General features: G+C 40.4%; 1 protein-coding gene across 1 annotated transcript; it reads left to right on the forward strand.

The window, feature by feature from the left end:
* Positions 1–1,670: 1,670 nt before the first annotated feature.
* Positions 1,671–3,617, forward strand: LOC308117303 (leucine-rich repeat-containing protein 4C-like; the record flags this gene model as incomplete). Its single annotated transcript, XM_080476076.1, has 1 exon — positions 1,671–3,617. One exon carries the CDS (start codon positions 1,671–1,673, stop codon positions 3,615–3,617), a length of 1,947 nt encoding a protein of 648 aa, XP_080332202.1.
* Between the last annotated feature and the right edge of the window lie 12,034 nt (positions 3,618–15,651).

Raw genomic sequence — 15,651 nt, forward strand, 5'->3', positions numbered from 1 at the left:
TAATTTTCTGCATAACTTAACATACGCCTATGTATACAGTAAGTAATGTATATGTACTAAATGATTCAACACCGTTATTTGTGATCAGGCAGACACGTCATACCTGAACAATAAAGCTCATCTAATTACCATGTTAGATTCATTTTTCAGAGGAAAGGTATATCTGATTATTTATTACTTTCCTCCACTGACACCTTTCTTTTGAAGTTTAAATCCTCTCTGTGCGCGAATTTCAACAGTATTTGGTTTCTGCTGAGTTACCATTTCAGGCAAATAAAGTTTTGTCAGTTGTGTTGACTGTTAATGACCTATCATCGATTAAGTCGCCAAAGATCTAATTATGGGATGCTTTTCAAATACAGGTCAGATTCAATAATGAATCGCATTGCGGATCTCGCTGCGAATGGTAAAACATTTTGAGGCTGAGAAGAAAAGTCTGACGATGAAAAAACAACACTGAGGGAACGCAGCTTCCTGTGAGCGTGTAACCACTTCAGTGGCAGAAATTCCACGTGATTATTGTAATTATAGAAAATAAGTATGGAGGCTGCAGGAAAATGTATATTTGTAGGTTTATTGCTGATCCATATAATTTCTTAGCTTTAAAAAAATCAGTAATATGTGTATTTTATCAGCACAGGTTTTCTTTGTGAGTGGTGTATGTTGAGATTGAAAAGACCTTAATTTATTACAGTAAAACACAATGACTCAATGCATCATTCTGTTATTGAACCTACAGAAAATAGGACTTTGATTTCAAAATTATTTCCTAGCTGTAAAAAGGATGGTTGCACAAACTGTTTTATCCACTAAAAATGAACCAAAATCCAACATTTCACTGGACTTTTTGTGTTCTCAGATATTTTTTTTATTTGAAGTAATCTGTTTTATCTATGCCTGTGATGTACACTGTATGAAAAGCAACTATTTGTCACCATTTTCACAGAGCGAGAGCAAAGACAATGCTTGCAACAACAACTTTGAGGAATAAATAGGTACATTACAAGTTAACAACCAGCTGGCATGGTGCCATCTTTCGTTCATACATACATTCCTAACATAAAAATGTTATTGTTTGTGTTCCCACATTTCCCAGTATTATTCATCAAGAGTCACACAAGCAAATTCCCTGCTCCCATTTTGGCCTACTTGTTTGACATTCCAGTCGCCTCCATGCCTTTGAGGAACTGTGAGTTGTAATCAGACGTTTCCAGATATCTCGACTCGATTGAAGGACTGGTGGGTGGCGAGCTTCCTTATTATTTATGTCCCCTCAGTCTCAAATATAAATCACACAACACAGCAGTCATCGCTGCTTTTCTTCCCTCCGCTTCCTCCTCCCGCAGAGATACAGCACAGATGTCTGCAGTTTTATTGTCGTTTTGTTTTACGTGACTGAGAGTGCAAGGACAGCGCGCTCAAAAATTGATATGAGCCTTTCTGTCGTGTGGGTGTATTATTTTTTAATTGTACTTTGGTTTGTTTTGTGAACTCTTGTTTCTTTGTTTGTGCCCTTGTTTGTTTTTATATTGAAATGTAAATGAAGAGAAGTCACACATGGGGTTGTGCTCTTACTTGAATAACTATCTTTTTTTTCTCTCTCTTTTGTTTTATTGTAGTGGGCCCGAATCCTCTTTCCAGAGAGCGGAAGACCAGTCAGTGAATTATGAATGTTAAACAAGATGACCTCCTCTCAGCAGCAGCAGATGATGCGAGGTCCTAGGTGGAACCGGGCCTTGTCCGACCCTTTGTTTGTGCTGCTCCTGGCCCTCCAGCTGCTGGTGGTGGCAGGACTGGTTCGTGCTCAGACGTGTCCCTCTCTCTGCTCCTGCAGTAACCAGTTCAGCAAAGTCATCTGCACCCGCAGAGGCCTACGGGATGTTCCTGATGGCATTTCTACCAACACACGCTACCTGAATCTGCAAGAAAATCTCATTCAGGTCATAAAGGTGGACAGCTTTAAGCACCTCAGACATCTAGAGATTTTGCAGCTGAGCAAAAACCACATACGCAAAATTGAGCTTGGCGCCTTCAATGGACTCGCGAGCCTCAATACCTTGGAGCTTTTTGATAACCGCCTCACCACTATCCCAAACGGGGCATTTGAGTACCTGTCCAAACTAAAGGAGCTTTGGTTGAGGAATAACCCCATAGAGAGTATTCCTTCTTATGCTTTCAACAGAGTGCCCTCATTACGACGGTTGGACCTTGGGGAGCTCAAACGGCTCTCCTACATATCTGACGGGGCTTTTGAAGGGCTGAGTAATCTACGCTACTTAAATCTGGGAATGTGCAATCTGAAAGAAATTCCCAATCTTATTCCCCTGGTGAAGCTGGATGAACTCGAGATGTCAGGAAACCAGTTATCTGTCATCCGGCCAGGTTCATTTAAAGGGCTGATCCACTTACAAAAGCTATGGATGATGCATGCTCAGATCCAGACCATAGAGAGGAACTCTTTTGATGATCTGCAGTCACTGGTGGAGCTCAATTTAGCCCACAATAACCTTACCCTTTTGCCCCATGACCTCTTCACCCCTTTACATCACCTGGAGAGGGTGCACTTGCACCACAACCCTTGGAATTGCAACTGTGACATCCTGTGGCTTAGCTGGTGGCTAAAGGAGATGGTACCAGCAAACACCAGCTGCTGTGCCCGCTGCAGCTCACCTACTCTCCACAAGGGACGGTACATTGGTGAGCTGGACCAGAATTACTTTCACTGTTATGCTCCTGTTATTGTGGAGCCTCCAACAGACCTAAATGTGACAGAGGGAAGTGCTGCAGAGTTGAAATGCAGAGCCAGCTCCTTGACCTCAGTAAGCTGGATTACACCCAATGGTTCCATCATGACCCACGGTGCATACAAGATCAGAATCTCCGTGCTGAATGACGGTACACTGAACTTCACCAATGTTACCATGCAGGACACCGGCACGTATACGTGCATGGTGAGTAATTCTGCAGGTAACACAACAGCTTCTGCCACACTCAATGTGTCCTCAACAGAGAACAGTAGTTTCAGCTACTTTACCACAGTGACGGTGGAGACAATAGAAACACCACACAATGAAGGCTTCACCACAACCGTGCACCAGAAGGTGGGCCCGACTCCCTCTGCTGGTACATGGGAGTTCGCTTCATCCACTTCAACAACGACTACTACCGTCCGAACCCCACCCTCGACCCGTGCCACAGAGAAGACATACACCATCCCAGTCACGGAGATGGGAGCGGATGGCTCACTCAACGGCTTGGATGAAGTCATGAAGACGACCAAGATCATTATTGGCTGCTTCGTCGCAATCACACTCATGGCAGCTGTCATGCTGATAATCTTCTACAAGATGCGCAAACAGCACCACCAGCAGAACCACCACGCACCCACACGCACCATTGAGATCATCAATGTGGATGAGGACTGCGTCACAGGAGGCCCGGGCATGGAGGGCCACCTGACTCTGCCTCCTCTCGAGCATGAGCACCTCAACCACTATAACGCCTACAAGGCTGCTTATAACCATGCCTCCACTATCAACTCCATACACAGCTCAGCGCACGAACCTTTGTTAATCCGGGCCAGCTCAAAAGACAATGTACAAGAGACCCAAATCTAATACTTTTTCGAGACATTAGAGATGGAATTACTTCGAGGCATTACTGACAGGACTTTCCTGACAATAAGATGCAAGGACTGTGGCTCAAACATGGAGGAACGGACTCATGTGTTTGACAAATCAGTGGCTGGTGATGTTATTTCAATGACTTTGGGATTTAGAGTATGTCTACTGTTTCAAAAAGTGTCTTTACAAAACAGAAGTTATTTATTTAAGAAAAAAATATTGTGGTTAAATCAAGAAAAAACTGTATTCTGCAATTATTTTTTCAGCACTTAATTCATGTGTTGTTGTTGTTTTATTTTGCTGTTTAATTCCTCTCATGTCACAACATTGGTTTGATAATATGTTTTAAAACTGTCAGCAGACAAAAATCCTCAAGCAAATTATTGTTCCATTTTCAATTCGTTTTTTTTTTTTTTTTTTTTGCGGGGGGGTGGGGGGTTAGTGCCGCAAGTTTGTGATGAGGCACGATGGTAACCTAGTTTTCTGGATGTATCAAAGAACTCTAGAGCACATTAAGGATTTTCTCCAGTTGTGGATTAACTGATGAAATCTTTTTGTGACCATCTGTAACTGAGATGCTCGTCATTTTACAGTGAGTGGCAGAACTTCCAGCGATCAAATTTGATTAAAACTCACTGCGTAATTATATTTGCCACATCCATAGGCACTCGCTTGTCTGTCATCACGAGAGTGGGGATCTTAAGAAATTGCAAGCTGCCTTTTTCTGTGGTTAAAGCTGAGGCTTACAATTAGAAGAGAAGAGCATTTTGTTTTCAGTGAATTTACATTGATCGATAGTTCAATGTACCTAATGTATATGCAAAGTCTTTAGTCATCCCAATCTGAACTCATCCTGATTAAAATTCCTTAAATCCTCAGATTATTAAATAAAGCATACCATTGATTTATTTGGGAGAGATTCAAACTCAGAGCATTATTTTATACTTTAGAAACAATCTAATTTTGACTGAATCACAAGGGCAACATGTCCACTTAAATGTAGATGATGTTTAATTCTGACAAAAGTTCACTGGCTCCAAAAGCCCCCCTCCGATGTATCGTGACCTCACCTTTACCTTTCTGCGCTTTGTAGTGTTGCATATGGAGATGATTGCTTTGAAGCCACCTTTTTCATGCTGGGACCCCTTACCTCATCTGCCGTACTGCAGTGGTACTGTCAGAAACAGACCGATGGGCTAAAGAAAGAGCTTAAACCCTTTATACAGCTGTCTGAGCACATTGCCTGTCATCTGTGCACCACATTTCCACATGGGCAGTAACTGGCAGCCCCAGATTCACACCCTGTCTCTGCCAACCACAGGACTTGGCCCTGAGTGGCAAGGCTTATGCTGCAAGAGGCTTTAGAGGTGAATGTGTGGGATCGGACATCAACCAGATGTTTGGGTTACACCTGCCTGTCCCTCTTCCTCCTTAGCAACAACATCATTTACATTTTAATTGATGTGCCCATGGGCTTTGGATGGACACAGCTCTGCAGGTGTCCACACCTTGGAAACCATTTCAAAGCGTGCACTGTGAGAAGTGGTGCCGGGCACCATAAATGCAGTGGTTAGGCAGACATTTGGCAGATGGCCCAAAGATTTAGATTTTGCATGTAAGTGCAGCTTTTGCTCAACAGTAAAAAATATAAAAAGGTCAGGCGACTGTCATGCAACTCGGTTTTGAGGATTTATTACATTACGGTTTTACATTAAAGATTTATACACGGTTGCCTCACACAAACTATTTGTACAGATATTTCCCTTTGTTTTCCATGAAGATATCATAGTTACACTTATCAGACATAACAGCATGGCCACTGACCGGTTAGGAGAAAAGCATTGTTTATCTTTTTTTATCATGGCACCTGTTTGTGGATGGGATATGTTCAGATACGAGCAAACATCATATCCAAAAATTTGATGTGTTAAAAGCAGTAGAATTGGGGAAATCTTAAGATTTGACTTTAGCAAGGGCCAGATTGTGTATGTGACGGCTGGCTTAGAGCCTTCAACCAAACTGCAGTTCCAAGTACTGCACAAATTAGTGTCAGCTCTGATAGTGAGATATCAGAATACACAGTGAAAAACTGTCTGATGCTAATGGGGGGAAATAGGGCACTTCAGCACTGTATGGTTGGTCGTCATAATAATCTGCTGGGACTGGTATAACACTAACCTCACAGCTGGCACCCCTCCAAAAATGTGTACAATACCTTGAGTTTTATACATTCATTCTGTTTAAGTCCGAATCACCAACGATGTGATCAGCTGGATTCTTTTCATGATGGGTTCCAGTGGTGCTTTTTATAAATATGGTTGAAATAGCAACAGGAGTGCAAACAAATGTGCAAAAAAATCTTAAACTTCACCCAATGCATAAACAGCCTATTGGTGGTCCATTCGGTTGAACGGATAATACAGAGATATTTTGTATTCATGTTATGTACAATACTGTCATGTTAAAGTCTCCGGATCTTAAACTGGTTAAACCATGTGAGCTGTACTGGCCTCATTGAAAGTCAACACAGAGCACAGCAAAGGATAAATCGACTGGAGTTTATTGTCACTTATTCAGGAGCAAATTCACTAAATGTCAACTCCAAATATATTACAGCACCTATTAATGATTTAAGTGGATGTTTTCCACTGAAACAGGATTATTATATCCAAAAAAAAGAGAAATCTTTCAAATCTTTCAAATTCAGCCAAATGATAAAAAAGAGCCCGTTTGCATCACAAGGTAATTAAACTTGAATGGATGTAAACAAGGTTATGATAACAATACCCAGACCTACAATTACCTGGGGTATGCGTCTGTGATCTGTTGCATAGGCTGTTTATGTAAATATTCACTGGCCAGAATGTGAAAGGTTACTGCAGTAAATTACACCTCATATGGAGAAAAATCGAATAATATTAGTTTTGCAGGAAACAGCATGACTTCATTTCATTATCACATATTTCTGTCTCTGCCAAATTAAATTATATATACACGGAGGCTGGAACCGAAATTATGAACGGGAACTTTGATACATTTCAAAGGCAAATGCAGGGAGCTGTTATATCTAATCAGTGTAAAGACCCACTGCATCATTTTATATCATCTGATGATCAAGGTAGTTCTGATTTATTCTGTAAAATTTAAGTTCAGCTCAATACTTTAGCTGTTCAGAGTGAATGTGCTGCACTCGGATATGGCAAATAGATGTTCTAAATAATAGGTCCCGGGGTAATTATAATCCAGCTCTATGTCACGCTTCCTTTTTTTTTTTTTTTTCCATTCCCCAAATACTTTTTATCCCATTATCGCACTTGTGTTAAGTCACATTTGTAAACCACTGAATGACTAGAGTGTGTCTCGTGTCGCTGTGCTTCAGTTGGAGGTGGTGGGATGGGGCTCACATTTCCAGACAGTTTTGTTCGAGACTGTGACCATTTTTTTTTTTTTTTTTTATTTACCTGGAGTTACACCATTTGAGGGTTTCACTGATAAATGTGTTGCATTTTAGTCAAGCTGTCTCATGTGTGTAAGCTATCTTAAGTATTTTGGTCAATATTCCTTTTCACATTACTTTCTCTTTTCTTTCTGAGAGGGAATGCTGTTCTAGTGGTAGATTTATAAAAAAAAAAAAAAAAAAAAAAAAAAAATACATTTTGAAAATAAAATAAAAACAATTTTTTTAACATTTTTGATTTTACATGTGCCAACAACCTGTTCTAAAAGTGAAAAGAAGAGAAACATGCTGTAAAAGAATAAGAGATTGATTTTCATGTAAGCATTATTTCATGACCTTTAAAAAAATATGGAGATGATTATAGAGACCAGAGTTTGTAGTTCATACACAAAATATGGTTAAAATAAACTATTGTTGTTTTTCTGTATTGTCTGATTCTTGCATTCATGTGTTATCCACAAGCTAATCAAATGTTTAACATTTCACCAACATTCATGTACACTCGCCAACCCCTTGGTTAGTAAGACACGTTCAAGTACTCATTAATGCAAATAGTCAATCAGCCAATGCACAGAGCAATAATCACTGTATGTGGAAAGCGTGATGAGCTGCTGAAGTCCAAACTGAGCATGACAATGGGGGGAAAAGCTGATTTAAGCGACTTTGAATGTGGCATAGCAGTTGGTGCCAGATGGGCTTGTCTGAGTATTTGGAAAAACTGCCGTTCTGGGACTTCTTCATCTCAAAGAACATATCTAGTCAGTGGCGGTTAAAAAAAAATAATAATAATAATGCCAGTGATCAGAAGAGAATGACCAGACTGGTTGAAGATGATAGCAATGCAACACTAACTCAAATAACCACACGTGATACTCAAAGTACAGAGGGAACCATCCCTGACCACACAACGCGTCGAAGCCGATGGGCTACAACTCGTCGAGTGCCAGTCCTGTCAGATAAGAACAGGACACTGAGGCTGCATTTTGCACAGGCTCATCAATAATAGACAGTGGAAGACTTGGAAAAAATGTTGTCTTGTCTTAATATTCTTGATTAAACCTACCACATTCAGATGGGAGGTTGAGAATTTGTGATGCTTCTAGCACGTTGTTAAATTTATGCCACGGAGGATTCAGATGGTTCTGAAGACAGATAAGAGGTCCAGCCCAATAGTCACACAGTGGAGTGTAGTGGTGGTCGAGAGAAGCAGACTCAAGGTTCACAGGTATGAATTTTGCAGGACATCAATGTGGCTCCCTGGGTGGTCCTCGGAATGTTTTTAGTTTTTCTTTTGGTCACATCTACCTAATAATCCACATGTTGTCACACCAATTTGAACAACTGTCATTGTTATTTGAATTATGTTCTCTACGGCCTGAAATTATCACAAACTATGATTTAAAAAAAAAAGATTTTCATCATGTTTGATTTACATAATATGCAGAAAACAGGTTATATGTAAGTATATAAATATCTCAAATATATTGGAATAGGATGGGTTATATTAATATTTTTTCACAAGAGGGATCAATAAAGTATTTAGAAAAACAAATCTAGAGATATATAGCTATAGCCTTTAAGTAGCTGGTGTCAGTGTTACAGTAATGATACTGTCACCATCTAGTAAATTGTCATTGTGTATTTTTAGACAACACATGTTATGATCTAATCTCCAGCAGATTTTACAACAAGACAAACAAGATGCTTGTGCTTCTTACATCATTTTCTACGTTATTGACATTCACAATTTCACGTGATTATTACAAAAATTAGATGATATGCTCTCAAGAGAGATAAGTGGCGAGTAAAAGTAGTTGCGCTGCCATACTGTCGTCAGGAATTCAGAGGATCCATCAGTGCATGGTGACATATATTTCCTGTGTTGCCTCTATCTAAGTTAAGTCCACTGCCAGAAGCCATCATAAATGTTGACTTCTGACTCCAGTAGGTGGAGTTAGGTCACTCTTCCCCATACATATGTTACTCAGAGCTGCTAACAGCTGCTGCTTCATTTGGCTGACTGCTTATAAATCCGCTTCAACTCACTGATGTGCTGCTGTCGACCTACAAATGTTCCACTTGATTCATAAATATAAACATATACACATATCCATCCATCCATCCATCCATCCATCCATCTGTCTTCCTTATCCAACACAGAGGGATGTGGCACCAGTTAATCCCAGGTGACTTTGGACTGAAGCAGGGTACGCCACAGGTTTGACACCCAAGAAGAGTCATGCAAGCACAGGGTGAACATGCAAAGTCAACACAGAAGACCCCAAGTACAACTCAACTCAATATTTAAATTGATATTGCTATGTTTTTACCGATACTGACTGAGTCAGAGTGTCCTAAAACAAACCCAAAAATTTCAAAATTCACAATTTTTTCGGCCTTATTCCCCTGGATAAGTTGTACCTTTGAAAAGTAAATGTGCCGTGCGGGCAGTATCTATCAGACCGTGTGTAAAAATAAATATGGTCTGTGAGTTGCATGGATACTTTTAACATCATAATGAATACTGACACCAGGAGAATATGAGATAAATTGTACTTGCTTAGATATATATCAATAATATATGACAAACATGCAAACGCAATGGAAACATTGTTTTTTTTGCCACTTTAGCGTGTTGTAATACTTAAGAAGCAAAGGAATATTATTCAACCTAATTCAAAAGCTGCTCTATGTAAATGATTTTGGGTAATCTCATGCAACCTTTTCACCTTTTTCCTGCATTTCAGTCAGCAGTTCTTCAGCCAGCAAAGGCGCATCCTCCTCGTGGAAACAGTGCGACTGGAGACTGGTCTCTTCTTTGAAGTGTCTGACAGGTTGGTTTTCATAATAGTTGCCTTTTCAAGACACAGCCCAGGGCCTGTTCCACTAGTTCTAAACTAATGCGCCATTAAACTCCTCATTTTCGTATTTATTCTGCTCCTCGGGCTCGGATAAATTAATGGGTGCTTAATGCCAGTGCTTTACTTGGTATGCCAGTGTTTTTCTAATATAATATTTAGTTCAGATGCAACACTGAGGGAAAATATGTCACTGGAAAAGAAACAGTGTTTCACACGAGCAAACAATTCGGTTTGTTCACAAAATAATATACAGCCACAACGTGACTTAGTTGAAAATAAACGTTGGAATAAAAAATAGGAAAACAAGAAAAATATTGAAGGAAGATGCAAGAAATGGTTAAAATTGCAGGGAGATGTTATTAATTATTGTTTTACAATATTAATCATGTGTGAAGTTTATCAAGCTCCAGATGTGTGTATTGTCAAACCGCTTTGGAAAATTAAGTGTCATTGATATATTGATATATTGCAGATGGACAATACAAATTCGGAACAAAACAAGCTCCTTGACACCTCTGGTGTTGTATCCTTCCACCCCCCCCCCAAAATGCTCTGCTTTCATCAACTCAGATTGGGAGGTGCTAGAACTGATACCTGCTGACTCGGGGCTATAGAGAGACAATCACTACTGACCCCGATTCCCCAGAAAAACAGACACATTAACGCTTAAAAAGCTGTTGTGGCAGAGAGGTGAGGCAGCACACCTGATTCACATCAGGTACTTAATCACCTCTCTGCCCATAAAGGAGGAGCCACCCGGACACAGGAGTGGCAGTCGGGGGGGGGGCAGACACACTGGAGCAGTACCTGAACTGAGGCTGTGTGTCAGTGTGTGGTTTTGCTTTGTGTTCAACATTAAAAGTGTGGTGATTGGAAGTTCCATCGCCATGTCTCTGTGGGAGAACCCGATGGGGGTGTGTGCGCAACTGCCACAGCTGTTTATTATTTTTTTTTCTTCTTACAGTTTTCTTACTTGAAGTAACCCGTGGTTGACTTTAGTCCTTGAGGGGGATTATAGCAGTGAGAGGTGAACCTCCGCTTGGAGCAGTAGACAACTTTGGTGAGCACCAACGCAGGGCTTGCAGAATTTACTTGTTTTGGATAAAAAAAAAAAAAGAGTGGTATTTATAGTGAGACATGATATCTGAAAAAACTGGTCACACTTAAAGTCTGGCCATGTGGTACTTGTTAAGAAGTATGATCTACTCACAGTATGAGACCATGTAGACAACATCAGATAGAAACAAAACACTCAAATCTGGTTACTTTAGGATCTTGTTGCCCATATCTAGCATACCTCCAAAAGGAGAGCTGCAGGAGGTCTCCTGATCAGAAGTCTGAACATCCTTATTGGCTTTTCTCTGTGCAGAGATGTACTCGCTCTGTTTTTGAGCTCCGTCTGGATGGAGGAATGCTGAAAGGTCCTCGGCCTGTCATAAATAATCTGCACGTGTAGCTTTTTATGTGGTTGAATTTCTCTGTGACATTCAAGAAAATCTGAAAATAATCTGCAATACCTTCACAACCGTCTATAGCCACATGATGGACGCAGGAGCCCTTTGGATAAAACGAGCGACTTGATATTACACTCATACCAGAGGAACACCCGTCCAAGGTCACAACTTATAATTTGCCTTTATGTGATGAGCATATAGCCCCAGCTTTCCGATGGTATAAACATTCAAGTCCCATCACATTTCTTCATCATCATCATCATCACTGTTCAAGGAGCTAATTTAGCTGCGTACAAAAGGAATGAGTAATGAAACATCAAGTCAAAGTTCAAAATGTAGTCTTAACGTCCCACATCTGGCCCCAGCATTATCTGCACAGCATGCACCAACCTCTATTCTTAAATTGTGAATGTTTGTGATGTTCAAAATGATATTAATTTATGTTCCCATGATTAAAATATGAAGCTACTTCATGAATGCGAAATTGCCACTTGCTCAATAAATCTCTGACTAACACTGGGCTGACCACAGGAAATTTAAATTCGAGTTAGATGCAACCCCCAATGAAACCTTAGTCCTGGGGTCAACATAATTTTGCTTTCAAAAGCTGTTGCAGCCTTGGAATTTGCATGAAATCCTCTTTAGTACTGTTAGGAAATCGGCTAAGAACTATTTATGATCTGGCGTAAGGGTGCACAGCAAGGCAACATCAAAAGCAAAGAAATTAGATATTGAAACATTTATGTCATAGTTGAATAATAAACATAACACCAAGAGAAGCAAAAAAAAAATAGGTTGTGTTTTTTTTTCTTTCTAGTAAGAGAATTAAAAATATTTGTAAACCTTTGTTACGTAGGAGCTGATGCCAAACTGACCTACCTGCTCGATAGAGAGCTTTTCCAATTCATAATCATGATGCAAGAGAACACTCAAGTATAATTGCTTCCAGAGATCTGTTGAATTGCCACGGCTTAATTTTTTTCATGTGAGATTTTAATGGTACGAATGTGTGTCCACGGTTGAAATATTCAAATGGAAATGTAGAAGCCTGGAGAAATGCTGGCCTGTAGGCCATGCCTTAAACCTTTGTTTTGTGCTTGGTTGGTAATTGCATTTTGCGTGTCTGTTTACACGACAATGGGGCTCCGAGCCACTGAAAATGCAACTTTTTGACAACTGCTTCAAAGGTGGATATTTTTGAACATGCACCAACTCTGTTTCTGTGGAAACGGGGGGGAAAAAAACTACTTTTTTGAAGCCCTGTTACTGCACATGTGCACCACAGTCGTAGTAAGTAGTTAATCTGCACATGCTCAGGAGACGTAACAATAACAATAATGGCGGCCCCCAGACAGTCATGACTCCCAGTCCATATTCTCCTGGGACGCAATCAGAATTTAGGGCAACACACTATAAACTTATAAATCATAAAGACATTGAAACTAGTGCAGCTAATGTCCGATGATGAATTTGCCTTGTTATAAGGACAAATGTCTAATGACAATGTCAGTTAAAGGCTTTAGTCACAACGCAGGTCCTGTCATGCTCCTAAACTCTGAGTATTGAAAAGCTGAGCATGCAGCATGTTCAAAAACACAAAAAAACTAAAATAATAATAAGAAAATTTAATTAATAAATAAATACCGTAGTTTCCGGACTTTAAGCCGCTGCTTTTTTCACGTGCTATGATCCATGTGGCTTATACAATGACGTGACTAATAAATGGATTTTTAAGGGTTAACGTGCTTCATGCCGCCGATACATCTCCGGGGCTTTATTCACTTTTCACAGAGCCCCCTTCTCACCCACCACCCCTCCACCCCCCCACGGGCTTCTCTTGAGCCCATGGGAGGCTCATCGTCTCGGTCACACAGCCTGCCCGCGTGGGGCTTCACCTCCGGAGCTCCGCCCTCCTCCAGCAGCTCCAGTCTCACACCCCACGCATGCCACAGCTCAGTCCGAAGACCGAATAAGGCACACCGTCCCGGACATGCAGCTCTCGCTCCCTCTCTCCCTCATTCCCGTCTGCCGACCTGACCCATAAGCAAAGCTGTGTTTAAAATGACTTTTTCTTCAAAGAAAAAACAAAACAAAACATGTTACAACGTGGGCACCTGCGGCAAGTGCGAAGTATATTTAGTACAACGTTTTTTTTTTCCTTTTTAAATTAGGTGGGTGCGGCTTATATTCAGGTGCGCTCAATAGTCCGGAGATTACAGTATTTTTACCGATGTTTCAACTTTCCAGTATTGCAGCAGAGCAACCACCCAGCTGCATATAGCCTGCAGGGGATGTGGGTGACCAGCCGTATAAATAGACACATTCACTCCCTTCAATCTGTCTCAGTTTCTCCTAAGCGCTCACATATGTGCACATGTACGCCACACAAACGTGCCATTATAACGGTCAGGCTTCTTTCTGTGTGGGTGATAACTGGAGGCGGTGTCGGCTGCTGCAGTGAACTGTGTTCCCGTGGAAACTGTGATAGTGGGATGCACTGACTGAACGACCTTGTTTAGCATCCTCAGAATTATCCATGCACACAACCCGTTCTCTTCACTTTGCAATCCTGGTACGCAGTGCTACATATTTCAAATACTTAATACAAACTGAAATTCTAAAATGTATGTAAATTAGACCTTAAAAACATGGAAACATATTTTCTTGGAAAACGGTAAATGATCAAATCAGGGAGGAATTTTTTTTTTTAATTAAAACTGAAAACCTGTGGTAAAATAGTTGTGATTGCTACAGAAAAGGATTTTTTTTTTTTTATTAACGGATGTTTTTACCATTAGTGTCCCTGCAGCAATGTATCTGTCCTTGTTAGCTGGGACTAGCTGCAGCGCCTTGCTACTCTGAATCGGATAAAGCAGTGTAAAAGATGGATGGACGAGTATTTTGATCATATTTCATTTAGTTGCCTTCATGCATTTTTGGGATGTCTGTGTTTGTAAATTAGATAGAGAATTGGGTGGACAGAAGAATCCAAAGGGACAAAGACTCCCAACATGCCTCGCTTGTATGTAAGCAGTGATTGGAAAAAGTAAAAAGTAATATGAGGATCTTGTTGGTGTGGAACCAAAGAGCCTGCAGCGACACAACAGTGCTTGGTTTTGGTTAATATCAAAACATGCGTTTAGAAGTTCAAGTTTTAAGCCAAAAATAATTCCTGAAATATAGTCATAAACAATTGAACTTGACAAGACTGTAAATCCAAACAAACCAACATGTGGCTCAACGAGACCCTTTTTTCATACCAGTGGGTTGAAGGTGACATTCTGAATATCTGCGAATATTGACATTCTGACTTCCGTCCAATTAAAAGTGTAAAGGTGAAGGTGAGCAGCTGCATAATAAGGAATCATTATCCATTTATGTTATTGAACAAACGATTATGTCACACTTGGAAGCCTGGTGCCTGTGACCTCCGGCATGATAGGAGTTAGGGCCGCTGGTTTTGTAGGAGCCATTCGATGAATCAAAAAGGAAGAAAGGGCAGATGGTATATACGTACATGTATATATGCACATATGCATATTTCTTTCCGATATAAACTTCAAAATGCCAGTTTTATAGCAGACGCATAAACGGACACAGTATACGAGAATTCAGTAAAATTTCACAACATGTATTAGTGATAATGTAGTCAATATTGTGCTCCCCTTATTGCTGGTAGGTAAATGCACAGTTCCATGTCATCTGCATAGCGGGGAAAATCAATTTCATGGTATCGGTGAGGGAGCATCCAGGCACCTGTGTCACTAATTAGGTGATTAGACATTTGCAGATGGCATTTTCACTCCATGATGTACAGTTCATATCGTAACAAACCATAGACAATCTTTTATCTACACCAATTGCAGTTAATTTCCCCCGTAGAGGAAAAAAAAACCAATGGGAGATCTTATTCAAACTTTTGCAAGGCTCACACACATCCACAGTTTTTCTTCTGAAGGTTTGAGGGATGGCTGAGGATAAAGGTTCACACAATCCAAGGACTACAAAAGCGGAACACAGAAGTTAGAGGTTTAGTAACAGTGATTGCACCTCCAATAATTTCCATCTAATCTCTTGATGACTGAGAAGCATATGCCCACCACATTGATGGCACTATTTTATTTCTTTTAAATTGACCAAAATCCTAGAAATAAATTCAAAAAGTCAGTTCTGTTTATTTATTTGTTTGAGTGATGATGACATGGGCGAAGGTGTCAGGGGGGGGTGGTGAGTGAATAAACAGGAAACCGTGAGTG

Source organism: Lipophrys pholis (assembly GCF_963383615.2).
Source record: "Lipophrys pholis genome assembly, chromosome: 11".
NCBI classification, from domain to species: Eukaryota; Metazoa; Chordata; class Actinopteri; order Blenniiformes; family Blenniidae; genus Lipophrys; species Lipophrys pholis.